The 14,322-nt window shown below is 48.2% G+C and overlaps 1 protein-coding gene across 1 annotated transcript in view; it reads left to right on the top strand.

The window, feature by feature from the left end:
- Positions 1-14,322, top strand: part of GUCY2F (guanylate cyclase 2F, retinal) — a 55,405-nt gene that overhangs the window by 34,291 nt on the left and 6,792 nt on the right. Inside the window, exons 13-17 of the mRNA XM_048493054.1 lie at positions 1,297-1,477; positions 5,913-6,061; positions 9,687-9,850; positions 11,748-11,940; positions 12,711-12,885. Coding sequence (XP_048349011.1) covers positions 1,297-1,477; positions 5,913-6,061; positions 9,687-9,850; positions 11,748-11,940; positions 12,711-12,885 — 862 coding nt within the window. The remainder of the gene's footprint in view (positions 1-1,296; positions 1,478-5,912; positions 6,062-9,686; positions 9,851-11,747; positions 11,941-12,710; positions 12,886-14,322) is intronic.

Here is a 14,322-nt window from a genome sequence, read left to right as displayed (position 1 = left end):
ATTTTATGGACCCTCAAAGGGAAAGGACCCATCTCCCACTGTTCCCTGAAGCAAAGGTCACCAAACCTGGGTGTTCTTACAAGTGGGACCTCCTGAAGCCACCCTGAAGCCTGCTTGCACACACCCAGAAATGTCCCATGAGCTGCAATGGAGCCTGATCAGTTCAAAAGGAGAATCTGGGGACATTTCTTGGAGTGCCTGTCAGGGGTGCATTTTTAAGATATCAGCACCATAACTTGCAGGGTGTCTTCCGGAAACTCCCTTGATGATATCACCCAGGTTTGGTAAAGTTTGGTTCAGGGGGTGCAATTTTATGTACCCTCAAAGGGGTAGCCCCCATCTCCTATTAGTTCCCATTGGAAACAATGGGGGATGAGGGCACTCCCTCGGGGGGGGGGGTCTATGAAATTGGACCTCCTGTACCAAACCTCACCAAACCCAGTTGATTTCTTCAAGAGAGTCTCCTGAAGATACCCAGCAGTTTCGGTGCTGCTAACTTACAAAATGCGCCCCCTACAGGCCGAAAACTGTAAACACAACAAAAATACCTAAAAATTCAAACGGAGCTGAATTTTTTTGGAAAATCCGAAAATATTCCGGTTTACCAAATCAGATAGTTGAGGTTTTTTGGGCTTTAACAATAATTTAAAATCCAAATAAATCTGAATCCGAATTTCACCAATTTTTTTTCAGTATTACACAAGCTCACATGGCTAATCGGATCTCTGATGGCTGGTTATAAACCCTGCTAGACCAAAGTCCCACCTGGCCCTGCCCACTTTCTAAAATCACTGTCCACGGGCACTATGCATCCACGGGCACCACGTTGGAGACCCTATAAGCACGACTGGTGTTACAGAGCTGAAGATTATGTGAATAGTTTTGAGAGGCATTCTGGTTGCTTCTCGGCTACAGGTCTGTGGCTGGCATCTTCAGATCCTTTGAAGATGCCAGCCACAGATGCAGGCGAAATGTCAGGAGAGAATGCTGCCAGAACACGGCCATACAGCCTGGAAACCACACAGCACCCCAGTGATTCCGGCCGTGAAAGCCTTCAACAATACATTGGTGTAACAATTATTTCATCTGTCCCGAGAACCTGGGAATTGTAGTAGAGTGAGAAGGGACGAAAGGTCTCTAAGCAGAATTCGTCACCAGGATTCCTTGGAGGGAGCCGTGATAGTATAAAACTTTTTGAAACATCCAGTATGGATCAGCACAGTGCCACGGAATTATTTGTCTCTTTGTTTCTGAGTACAGGATAAGAGGGGGAAAAACTCCTTCTGCATAGATTAGAATAAACTTTTTTCCTTCCTTCTCCCCTCAGAATTGCTCTGGACAGCTCCAGAGTTGCTGAGAGATTCCGCAATATTCCCGAAAGGCACCTTAAAGGGTGATGTGTACAGCTTTGCCATCGTCCTCCAAGAAGTCGTCTTACGGGGCCCACCGTATTGCACGTCACAAGCCTCAGCTGAAGGTGAGAATTCAGACTGTGGCATGTTCTTTAACAAAATGCATGCGGGTTTCAAGAATGCAATCAGGCAGGATATCCCAGATACCCCCCAACAATGTGCTCATGGGAGCCATGGCACCTGCTGACACCTTTCCTTTTGCCTGCCACCTGTTTACAGAAAGTGGGAAGGGCCAAGTGGATTTCTGAGATTTGATCGGCTGTGGAGATTTTTTTTGACAGCTGCGGCCTCCACAACACAGAGATCTTCCTGGTGTGACTGAATGTGAGTGGCGGCAGCCATTTTGTGCCTGTGCCCCTGGCTGTCAGAATTCCAAAAACAAAACAAAAACTGGACCGAGATTGGTGGTGCAAATTAAGGCAAAATATATTTTATTAATTCAAATTTCCAAAAATTTCCAATGGTTTTTTACCAAAAGCCTTCTCTCAGTCTTGCAGTAATTTTCCAAATATGGGTATAAGTTCAGTTTCTTTTTTTTAGCCTTAGTGGATTCTGCACAGCAGGTTTATAAGAGGTTCCAGTCGTTATAAAGGAACCTGTTTTCCTTTTCCCCCTTCGCATGTCTGCCCTTCACCTGTTCGGGCGCCCACGGAAACAGTCTGGGTTGCTTTCGCACATTCGCATGGAGACGCTTCTCTTTTAAAAAATTTTTTCCTGCAACTCATGTGTAACTGCGCAAGCATATGGATAGCAAGCCTTTATTGGCATAGACAACAGTACAACAATAATAAAAACAGATGAAAAAGCATATACAATACAGGAAATAAATGTTGGGTCGAAGGAAACCTACTGGCGTTTAGTAATTTCCAGGAGAAAGTCTGCCACTATCATACAGAGAGAAGGATCAGGATTGTCCAACAAGTAGTGTAATCTAATTAAATTGGGGAGATCGGGTCAATGTAAAGGAGTAAGATTCACATACTTGGATCTGATTTCCTTGAATCTGAGACAGTGTCGTAATTGGTGGGCCAGAGATTCAACTGAGCCATCATTACATGGGCCCAATCTTTTAACCTTTTCTTGCTTATTAAATCTGCCATGTAACAAGGCAGAAGGCATAACATTAAACCTGGCGAGCATCATGGCTCTCCTTTGAGCAGGGTTTATTAAGCAATACAGGTAGTGTGCCAAGTGGCGCAAGCATATGGAAATGAACCCCCGCGACCTTGCCAATCATCCCACAATACAATTGGCTGCATAGCTACACATGTGCAACACACAAAGGAAAAGGAAAAGGGACCTCCCTGAAATGGCTGGGTAACAATAAACATGTTGCTGTAGATCAGCCATACTTGCTGTCACGGGGAGACAACGTGCTTGGCGGACTTTGTGTGCTGTCGGATGCTCCGAAAATCTGCCCACAACATGTAAGGCAACCGGCACACAATGGCGGGCAGGTGGAGTCTCCCTGAAAGTGAACGGGTGCCTGTTGCTTTCATGCAACACGAGGATGATTGAGGGACTAGAGCGCCTTCCTTATGAGGAGAGGCTGCAGCGTTTGGGACTCTTTAGTTTGGAGAGGAGACGTCTGAGGGGGATATGATTGAAGTCTATAAAAATTGGAGTGCATGGGATAGAAAGGCTGACAGGGAGAAATTTTTTCTCCTTTCTCAACAATACTAGAACCAGGGGCATTCATTGAAAATGCTGGGGAAGAATTAGGATGTATCACAAAGGAAACACTTCTTCTACCAACGCGGTGATTGGTGTTTGGAATATGCTGCCACAGGAGGTGGTGATGGCCACTAATCCTGGATAACTCTTTAAAAGGGGCTTGGACAGATTTATGGAGGAGAAGTCGATTTATGGCTACCAATCTTGATCCCCTTTGATCTGAGATTGCAAATGCCTTAACAGTCCAGGTGCTCGGGAGCAACAGCCGCAGGAAGGCACATTGCTTTCACCTCCTGGCATGTGAGAGCTCCCCTAAAGCGCACCTGGTGGGGCTCACTGCAAGTAGCAGAAAGCTGGACTAGATGGACTCTGGTCTGATCCAGCTGGCTTGTTCTTATGTTTCTTATGTTTCTTATGCGGCAGCGTCTCCAACCCGGGATTGTGCAAAAGGACTGCTGGTACAGTGATTTTTGAAGATCCCTGGTTGAGGGGAATAAAACAGACCAAATTCATTTTGGGAATGGGACCTGTGCCGCCCCCCCGCCCCCCGCCAGTTTGTTTATTTATTTATTTATTTATTTATTTATTTATTTATTTATTTATTTATTTATTTATTTATTTATTTATTTATTTATTGTTTACTCCTATATACCGCTTCCCCATCCCTCGGAGGGGCTCTGGGCGGTGTACAACAAAAATCAAATCATAATAATACAGCTAAAAACAAACAAGATTAAACAATTGAACATCCATACAAATCAATTACCAATCCCTTTTAAAACAGCGGTTAAAAAATCAAATTCAAATGTCAAATTTCTCGAAATTCAAAGGCACCCCTGCTAAAACCCTCTTGTTAAAACTCCTCCCAACGGGAAGACTGCTAGGCCCGGCCAATAAGATGTGTAAAATATAGGCAGAGACGAGAACAAAAGGGGGCACCATTCAATGGCTGGTTATCCTCCAAAGGCCCGGGTGGAACAACTCCAGTCTTTAGCAGGCCCTGCGGAATTCACTCAATTGCTGTCCCGCAGGGCCCGGACAGCTGGAGGAAGAGTGTTCCACCAGGCCGGGGCACAGGGCCAGAAGGCCCTGGGTTCAAGGCGTCGGGAAGCCAGCCGTATCATCGAGGGGCCAGGGACCACCAGCAGATTGGCCTCTGCTGAGCGCAGAGGCCGAGTAGGGACATATGGGGTAATGCGGTCCTGAGGGTACGAAGGTCCCAGGCCGCGTAAGGCATCCTACACCTGTTATATTTGGCCTGTATGAAATCCACCTTATTTTGCACCATTGGTCTTAGAATTATTTTTCATCTCCTGGCTGGTGTGGCCATTTTCTTTCTCCTTTCAAAAAGACTGGGTACCGGTGCCATATAAATTGATGAATAATGCCATGTGGCTAGGATTATAGAATTAGACAGAAGAATAGTTTAGATTTGTACCCCACTTTTCGCAACCGTAAGGAGTCTCAAAGCAGCTTAAAAACCCCTTCCCTTCCTCTGCCCACAACCGACACCTTGAGAGGTAGGCGAGGCTGAGAGAGTTCTGAGAGAACTGTGAGCAGGCCAGATCACCCAGCAGGCTTCATATGGAGGAGAGGGGAAACCAATCCAGTTCCGGTCTGCTACTCGTGCGGAGGAGTGGGAAACCGAACTCAGTTCTCCAAATTAGAGTCAACCTGCTCTTGACCACTATACCAAACAAGAAAGTATCTAAGCCAAAGGTTTTGTTCTGTTTTTGCTGTCAAGTCACAATGGGATTTTTCAAGGCAAGAGACATTCAAATGGGGCTTGCTGTTGCTTGCCTCTATGTAGCAATTCTGGGACTTCCTTGGGGATCTCCGTCCCCGAACAAACCAGGGACAACCCTGCTTAGCTTCCGATATATCAGTGATGGTGAACCTTTTCCAGACCGAGTGCCCAAATTGCAACCCCAAACCCACTTATTTATCGCAAAGTGCCAACACGGCAATTTAACCTGAATGCTGAGTAAGGGTTTTAGCTTTAAGAAAAAAATGGTTGGCTCTGAGGGCGCATCGCTACTTGGGAGTAAGCCATTGGTGAAGCAAAATCCATGCAATGGGTGAAGCAGTTTCTGGGCTGTAGTGGCCTCTGTTCTAGCAGCATTCTCTCCTGACGTTTCGCCTGCATCTGTGGCTGGCATCTTCAGAGGATCTGATGTTGGGAAAGCAAGTGGAGTATATATATCTGTTGGAGTGTCCAGGGTGGGTGGAGAAACATTGTCTGTGAGTAACAAAGAAGGCAACCAGGTCAATAGTTGAGGGCATCTGAATAGAAGTATGAGTAGCAATGAAGACTATAGCATGGGAGTAACACAGGAGATAGCAAGGTCACTGTTGCTTTTCCAACATCAGATCCTTGGAAGACGCTGTGCCACAGATGCAGGCTAAAATGAGACGTTGCTAGAATACTCCGCTACAGCCCGGAAACCACACAGCACCCCAGTGATTCCGGCCGTGAAAGCCTTCGACAATACATTGAACCATGCAATGCTTCGAATGAGTGAATCACGACCCTAGCAGGGTATACTCAGAAGCAAGCCCCATTGCCAGCAACCGAGCTTACTCCCAAGTAAAGGATCATCCACAGGCTAGCCTAAATGTGTGTGTGTGTGTGGGGGTGATTTTCCACCCCCCCCCACATAATGAACTCTGTGCACGTGTGCCCATTACAGAAAGGAGTTTTCTTCCGGAGTGCCACCTCTGGCACCCGTGCCATAGGTTCGCCACCGCTACGATATATGGTGGGATTGGACTAGCTCAGGCTATTTCCGTCTGGGCCTAAAGGTAGGTGAGCTGTATTTATTTCAGAAATTATACGCAAGCTGAAAAAAACTCCACCCTCGTTGCGTCCGAATGTTTCTCTGGACAGCGCCCCCTTGGACTGTATCCAGCTGATGAAACAGTGCTGGAGCGAATCACCGGATAGAAGGCCCGCATTTGATGAGATCTTCGAACAGGTTCGTCCGCTTATGGCATACCGCAAGCCAAATTGAGAGACTTTAAATTCCCTTGGGTGTGGTGCGACAGGGATGACCATACCTTATGGCAGGTAGTCGTCTGAGACTTCTGATTGCATCGTGGAGTCCGGTATCTCAACCCTTCTCTTGGAGATTTGCAAATAGCCAGGAGGGAGAGATTCAAAAATATATTTCTTGCACAGGGTTGCCGACTCCAGATTTGGGAAAGATGTGGGGATTTGGGTGGGGTGCAAAGGAGGGGGAGCATTTGGGGGCGGAAGGGACCTCAGTGTCATACAGTCCACCCTCCAAAGCCACCATTTTCCTCCTGGTCAGATTGGTCAGAGATCCTGGAGGTGCTCTTCTCTGGGCATAGAATCATGGAATCACAGAGTTGGAAGAGACCCCAAAGGCCATCAAGTCCAACCCCCTGCAATGCAGGAACACACAGTCAAAGCACTCCCAACATACGTTCATCCAGGCTCTGTTTAAAAACCTCCAAAGAAGGAGACTCCACCATGCTCCTAGGTAGTGCATTTCACTGTCAAACAGCAGCAGTCACAGGCAGAGGGCAGGGGTAGGGGCAGTGGTGGGATCCAAACATTTTAATAACAGGTTCTGGTGGTGGTGGGATTCAAACAGTGGCACCGCCGCACACGCACTCCTCCAGTCCCTATTGGGCAGGAAGGTTGCTTTAGTAACCCCTTCTCGGCACCCAGAAAAAATGAGTAACCACTTCTAGAGAAGTGGTGAGAACTGGTTGGATCCCACCTCTGGGTAGGGGGAAGTTAGTTGTAAATTTTCTGCATTGTTCAAGAGGTTGGACTAGATGACCCTTCATATCCCTTCCAACTCTATTTTCTCTGTCTTCCTTCCTTTGTGTATTCCAAATAAAGTTATCCTTTACTTGTGAAGACCCTCAAAATATTCACATGAACATATGAAGCTGCCTCAGTATTATCTACTTAGGCCCCTTCTGCAGACTAACCACAGTATAAAACCTGTGTTGGGGGTGGGGACTTCACGCAGATCCTGCTCCTAACATGAGTCCACTCCGTGTCCCCCCCCAACCTGGGTTTTTCAAGAATTGCACTATCAGTGATTCTTTAGTTTTAACACGGATTGCAGCCACGGCTGAGCGAACGGCGTATTACTTGGCCCCGCTTCCCTCTTTTTTTTCAGTCCCCCGCTTCTCTGCTGCATAGCTACGGAGGGGCAAGGGATGGCAGCATGGCTGTGGAGGTCCATGCCTGCCTGGCTTCGTAGCTACGCAGTAGAGGGAGGTGAGTGGAAAAAAATGCGCCTTCGTGCAAAGGGTCTGTTCACTGTCTGCATGGAGGCATACGAGCACCCTGATGGCAACATGGTACTGCCGTGCTGAACACCGCCCTGAGCCCTTCGGGGATAGGGCAGTATATTTTATTTATTTTTATTTTATTTTATTTATTATTAGTTTTATATACTGCCCTCCCCCTGAGGGCTCAGGGTGGTTCACAACAGGTTAAAACAAACATTAAGACATAATTTAATATCAATTATATAAAAACAGAACCCATTTTAAAATGTGGATGGCGTCTGACTACTCCCCTCCCCCCCTTGTGCCCACGGGAGGCCAGATGACATGGTAGATGTTTTTATTATTATTTATTTTAACCAGGCTGGCCAAACGCCTGGCGGAACAGGTCTGTCTTTCAGGCCCTGCGGAAACTCTGTAAGTCCCGCAGGGCCCTGATCTCCCTAGGGAGCCTGTTCCACCAGGTAGGGGCCAGGGCTGAAATGGCCCTGCCTCTCGTCGAGGCCAGCCTGATCATTTTTGGGCCAGGGATCACGAGTAGGTCCTCCTCCGAGGAGTGGAGGGGCCTACCAGGGCAATATGGGGAGAGGTGATCCCTCAGGTATGCAGGTATGCTAATAATAATAATAACAACAACAACAACAACAACAACAACAACAACAACAACAACAACAACCTGCTGCGCTTTGCCCGTGCGGAAGGGGCCTTAGACTGGCAGCAGCTCTCCGGGGTCTTCCCCATCACCTACTGCCTTGTCCTTTTTAACCTGGAGACCCTGGGGATTGAACCTGGGGCCTCCTGCACACCAAGCAGATAATCTCCTTCTGAGCCACAAACGTTGCCTGTATTCCTGAGAATTGGGACATCTTATAGCAATAAGCAGGACTATCAGCTTTAAGTCTGTGCGCATCGCTCAGCAGTGTTCTCACTGTGGGCAATTTCCCACTTCAAAAAAAAAAAATGCTGAGGCAAACCAGTCTCGTATGAATCGCAGCTTTTGAGCGCGTGGCCGTTCTCCCCACTTCAGCTTGTACCGTAGGAAAGCTTCGCTGTCTGCCGCGGCTGCAGAGAAGCAGCACTCACCACATCCACGCGTTCGCTGGTGATCGGCAGGGCGGGTCTTTGTTCTGATTGGCTGGAGCACAGCTCTGGAGGCGGAACTTTCCGGGCTTCCCCATTGCCCCATGAGCAGGGGCGTAATGCCCATTGGGCAAGGTGGGCAGCTGCCCAGGGCATCACCTTGTGGGGGGCACCAAAAATGCAGGGTTTGTTTTTGAGTATTTTTAGTGGTTTTCCGTTTTTTTGCCTGGAGGGGGTGCAGTTTTTAGGCTAGCAGCACCAAAATTTCAGCGTATCATCAAGTGCCCCATCCCCCATTGTTTCCAATGGGAGCTAATAGGAGATGGGGCTACACCTTTGAGGGTCCATAACTTTGGCCCCCTTGAACCAAACTGCACCAAACCTGGGGGGTACCATCAGGACAGTCTCCAGATGATACCCTGAAATATTGGTGCTGATATGTCCAAAAATGCGCCCCCTGCAGGGACATCTCAGAAATTTGCCCAAGAATTTTTGTTCTGCATTGAGTTTTCTGCATTGCTGTCAATGGGGGTTGCAGGCTGGGGGGGCACATTTATGAAGGCACAGTCTCAAAACTTTTAGGGTCTCATCAGGAAACTACCCTAAATGATACCCCCCAGGTTTGGTGCAGTTTGGTTCAGGGGGGGGGAAAGTTATGGACCCTCAAAGGGGGTGCCCCCATCCCCCATTCTTTCCAATGGGAGCTAAGGAGATGGGGGCTACCCTTTTGAGGGTCCATAACTTTGTCCCCCCTGAAACAAAGTGCACCAAACTTGGTGGTAGCATAAGGACAGTCTCCTGACAATACTCTGAAATTTTGGTGGTGATATGTCTAAAAATGCACCCCCTGCAGGCACCAATGTCCTGGTGCAAAAAAAATTTGGTTGTTGTGGGGTGGCCACCCATGGGGGGGGACATCCAATTCAGGTTTTACCCAGGGCTCCAGTTTGCCTCGTCACGCCCCTGCCCACGCGTCATCCAAAAGGTGCTGTTCCAAATGCTGAGGGGGCGCAAGAGCGGCAGAGTTGGGGCGGCTGCGTGGTCGCCGCCCCTGTAGTGGGGAGGGCTGCTGGACCCTGCGTTACTTGGGGAAAGTAGCACGCAACAAACGGTGAGTGGGGAAACGGCCCGCACGAGTCATGTTGAACGGACTGAAATCCATTTCATCCACTGACGCGGTTTCCTTCAAATAAGCGACATCCCTAGTAAACAGCTATGAATCCAGCTTGATTTTTTTTCCCCTCCACCCAGTTTAAAACCATCAACAAAGGCAGGAAGAACAATATCGTCGACTCCATGTTGAGGATGCTGGAACAATACTCGAGCAATCTGGAAGATTTGATTCGGGAAAGGACCGAGGAGCTGGAGCTGGAGAAACTGAAGACGGAGAAACTTCTGACCCAAATGCTTCCTCTGTAGGCTCAGTGCTTGAGTTAACAACCAGGGGCAGCTCGAGGGAGGGAGGGGGAGGGGAGGGCTGAGGCTTCCCCCCACCTTCTGTTTCCACCTGTCTCACCTGCCCCACACAGGAGCCAGAGCAATGTGTGTTTCTTTCCTCCTTCTTTCCCCCTGCAATCTGAAGCGTAGCACAGCAAACCGCATGCCCAGTACAACTTCCCTCACTCTCATTTTTCAGTTTGGGAAGCCCTGTTGGGCATTACTGTATTGTTTCCAAATGCTAACAAGAAGAAGTTTGAGTAACTGTCTTTCTCCTTGTTCCCTAGGGATCTCGAAGCACAGCATGATAAGCTGCGCATGTCCAAGCACAGCATGATAAGCTGTTTCCTGAATTCTCGTATTTTGTGAGAATTCAGAAAGCCTTGTTGAGCATGTGAGGCTTGTTGTATTGTTTGAAGATGTTAACAAGAAGAAGTTTGAGTAACTGTCTTTCTCCTTGTTCCCTGGGGATCTTGAAGCACAGCAAGACAAGCTGCGCATGCCCAGTAGGGCTTCCCGAATTCTCGTATTTTGTGAGAGTTCGGAAAGCCTTGTTATATGCAGGTGATTGGTTGTTTTGTTTTCAGATGTTAGCAAGAAGAAGTTTGAGTAACTGTCTTTCTCCTTGTTCCCTAAGGATCTCGGCGACAGCATGATAAGCTGCGCAAGATTCAGTAGGGCTTCCCGAATACCCGTGATTTTATCTTCGAAAAGCCTTGTTGGAGCATGTGGGAGTGCATGTTGTACTGTTTCAAGATGTTAAAAGAAGAAGTTTGAGTAACTGGTTCTTTCTCCTTGTTCCCTAAGGATCTCGGGTTAACAGCATTTAATTTAGCTGCGCATGCCCAGTAGGGCTTCCCGAATACTCGTATTTTGTGAGAGTTCGGAAAACCTTGTTGAGCATGTGAGGCTTGTTGTATTGTTTCCAGATGTTAGCAAGAAGAAGTTTGAGTAACTGTCTTTCTCCTTGTTCCCTAAGGATCTCGAAGCACAGCATGACGAGCTGCGCAATACAGTGCAGGGCTTTCCCTCACCTCGTGATTTTGTGAGAGTCCTCGGTTGCCTTGTTGAGCATGTGAGGCTTGTTGTTTTGTTTCAAGATGTTAGCAAGAAGAAGTTTGAGTAACTGTCTTTCTCCTTGTTCCCTAAGGATCTCGAAGCACAGCATGACGAGCTGCGCATGCCCAGTAGGGCTTCCCAAATACTCGTATTTTGTGAGAGTTCGGAAAACCTTGTTGAGCATGTGAGGCTTGTTGTATTGTTTCCAGATGTTAACAAGAAGAAGTTTGAGTAACTGTCTTTCTCCTTGTTCCCTAGGGATCTTGAAGCACAGCAAGACAAGCTGCGCATGGCCAGTAGGGCTTCCAGAATCCTCTTTTCCTTCACCTTGAACCCATTCTAGACCTTTTGCCATTTTGCTTGCCCTCCTCTGGACTCATTCCAGCTTGTCAATATCCTTCTTGTATTGTGGTGCCCAGAATGGTACGCATTATTCTGGGCACTGCAATTCGAGAAGGATATGAAATCATGGGCTGAACTGGGTTTATTCCGTGTCAAACTAACGTTTGGTGTGACTTCCGAGCATGAACTTTGTGGCTTGTCACTTCATACCAACCTCATTGCAATATGGATTCCATCCCAGCCTCACCAAAGGAAAGGACTACGTCCAGCATTTGGTGATGCAAATCAGGAGTTGAATGTTGGTCTGCAAACCAAATCCTGGTTTCTCAGACTCATCACAGTTGTTAACAAACCCATTTCGCACTAAAGTGCCCTGAACCGAACTTACGTCAAGGTGAAAGCACTACTCTGCGAAGATGTCACAGTGCACTCTCCCCTTAAGTCCCCTTGCGTGGCCTTTTCTTGCCGTTTTAGATCGGTGGCGGAAACCCTGAAAACCGGAGCTACGGTTGAGCCTGAGTATTTCGATGAGGTCACCATCTATTTCAGTGACATCATCGGCTTCACCACCATCTCTGCCCTCAGCGAGCCCATTGAGATTGTGGATCTCCTGAATGACCTGTACACCATGTTTGATGCTGTCATTAGCCATCATGATGTTTACAAGGTAAGGTCAAGGTTTGGCAGCCTGTCAGGCCGGAGTTGGGGGTAACATAGTTCCAACATAGGAGGGAAACCAGAGGGTGGTGGGCAGTGGTGGGATGCAAAAATTTTAATAACAGGTTCCAGTGGTGGTGGGATTCAAACAGTGGCGCCGCCGCACACACACACCTCCAGTCCCTATTGGGCAGGGAGGTTGCTTTAGTAACCCCTTCTCAGCACTCAGAAAAAAATTAGTAACCACTTCTAGAGAAGTGATGAGAACTGGTTTGATCCCACCTCTGGTGGTGGGATTTGGTCCTTCCAGGAATGAACAGAATATCCCCAAAAGAACCTATGAATATGAGAAGATCCCTGCTTGATCAAACAGCAAGAGTCAACCGATCTCTGCTGGATGAGACAGTGTGGCCAACCAGTCCCTCTGGAGGGCCAACAACAGGACATAGAGGCCGAGGTCTTCATCAGAATCTCAGAAGGGCCCTGCTGGATTAGAACAGTGAGGATCCATCTAGTCTAGCATCCTGTCTCACACAGTGGCCAACCGGTTCCTCCGGAGGGCCAGCAACAGGGTATAGAGACCAAGGCCTCTATTAACACAGAAGAGCTCTGTTGGATCAGAGCTGTGGTCCATCTAGTCCAGCTTCCTGTCTCACTCAGTGGCCAACCAGTTATTCCAGGGGGCCAACAATACGGCATCCAGGCTGAGGCCTTTCCCATGACTGGAAACCTGCATATGGATTTGTGCTGTGTAATCACAAAAATGACCTTGATTTCCAGGTGGAAACCATCGGTGATGCCTACATGGTTGCTTCAGGGCTGCCAAAACGAAATGGTCAGAGGCACGCTGCCGAAATTGCCAACATGGCATTGGATATCCTCAGCTCGGTAGGGTCTTTTACAATGAAACACCTTCCTGGTGTGCCCGTCAGGATTCGAATGGGGCTACACTCGGGTAAGAAAGTATTTTATTTTATTATATATATATCCCGCACAATTCCCAGCCGAAGTGGGGCTTAGGGTGGTTGACAGACAGGATGAAAACGATCACAATGCCAATAATACAAATTACATGAATTCTAAAATCTAATGTCAATGTAGCAGCAGTGGCGTAGGAGGTTAAGAGCTCGTCTATCTAATCTGGAGGAACCGGGTTTGATTCCCAGCTCTGCCGCCTGAGCTGTGGAGGCTTATCTGGGGAATTCAGATTAGCCTGTGCACTCCCACACACGCCAGCTGGGTGACCTTGGGCTAGTCACAGCTTCTCAGAGCTCTCTCAGCCCCACCTACCTCACAGGGTGTTTGTTGTGAGGGGGGAAGGGCAAGGAGATTGTCAGCCCCTTTGAGTCTCCTGCAGGAGAGAGGGGGGGGGATATAAATCCAAACTCTTCTTCTCTTCTTCTAGATGGCGAACTACTACTTACGGCTTGAAAAAAATCTACATGGGGACTTAAAAACGTACCCAGACAAGGACCAGAAATGATTTAGAAAAAGGGATGTCCGGCTGGCCTGGTGGAACAACTCTGTTTTACAGACCCTGCGGAATTGAGTCAGACTCGGCAGGGCCCGGCTGTCTCCAGGGAGAACGTTCCTCCAGACTGGGGCCAGGGCCGTAAAAGCCCTGGCTCATGTCATTGCCAGCCGAACATGCCTGGGGCCCAGGACCACCAACAAATTATTTGAGGGCAATAAGGGGAGAGGCGGTCTCACAGATGTTGACCCTGAAGGACCATTGGTCTGATTCAGTAAAAGGCAGCAAGGATTGACTGCATCCGAACCTCTTCTTTGTCAGCTGGGAGGGGGAAATCTCACCGTGGAGCTACACGTTCCTCCCCGACACACACACTCACACACACATGCCAATAAAAGCAGCTAAGCTTCAGGTATCTGGGGTAGAGCTGGCCACCAAGGCAGCGGAGAGGGGTGGGTCTCCTCCAAGCCCAGGGGCTAAACGGGGTCTTTTTTCAAGACTTCAGTTCTTTGGCCAGGCGCCGCATTCCACAGCTTCACGAGTCTCTCCGGAATCCTGGATGCTCCTTGCAGAGGATCAGTCAATATGCTTCATTAACCCTGCCCGCCGAACGCTTTTGGCAACTCAAGAAGAAAAACAGGCAGCGCACAGAAAATCCCTGGGTCTGTAAGAACAGAAGAACATAAGAACTCAGCTTCAAGGGATTTCAGACCAGAGTCCATCTAGTTCAGTGCACTCTGCTACTTCTCAAGTAGGGGGCTCACTCTTGGGAGCTTCACAAGTGCAGGAGGTGAAAGCAATGGTTCTTTCTGCTGTTGCTGTTCCTGAGCACCTTGGTCTCATAAGGTATTTTGTACCTGGAGATCAAGGAGGATCAAGATTGGTAGCCATAAATTGACTTCTCCTCCATAAATCTGTCCA

The sequence above is a fragment of the Sphaerodactylus townsendi genome, linkage group LG04 (genome assembly GCF_021028975.2).
Source record: "Sphaerodactylus townsendi isolate TG3544 linkage group LG04, MPM_Stown_v2.3, whole genome shotgun sequence".
Lineage (NCBI taxonomy): Eukaryota > Metazoa > Chordata > Lepidosauria > Squamata > Sphaerodactylidae > Sphaerodactylus > Sphaerodactylus townsendi.
Note: the sequence above shows the minus strand (reverse complement) of the source record. Positions and strands in the feature narration are given on the sequence as shown.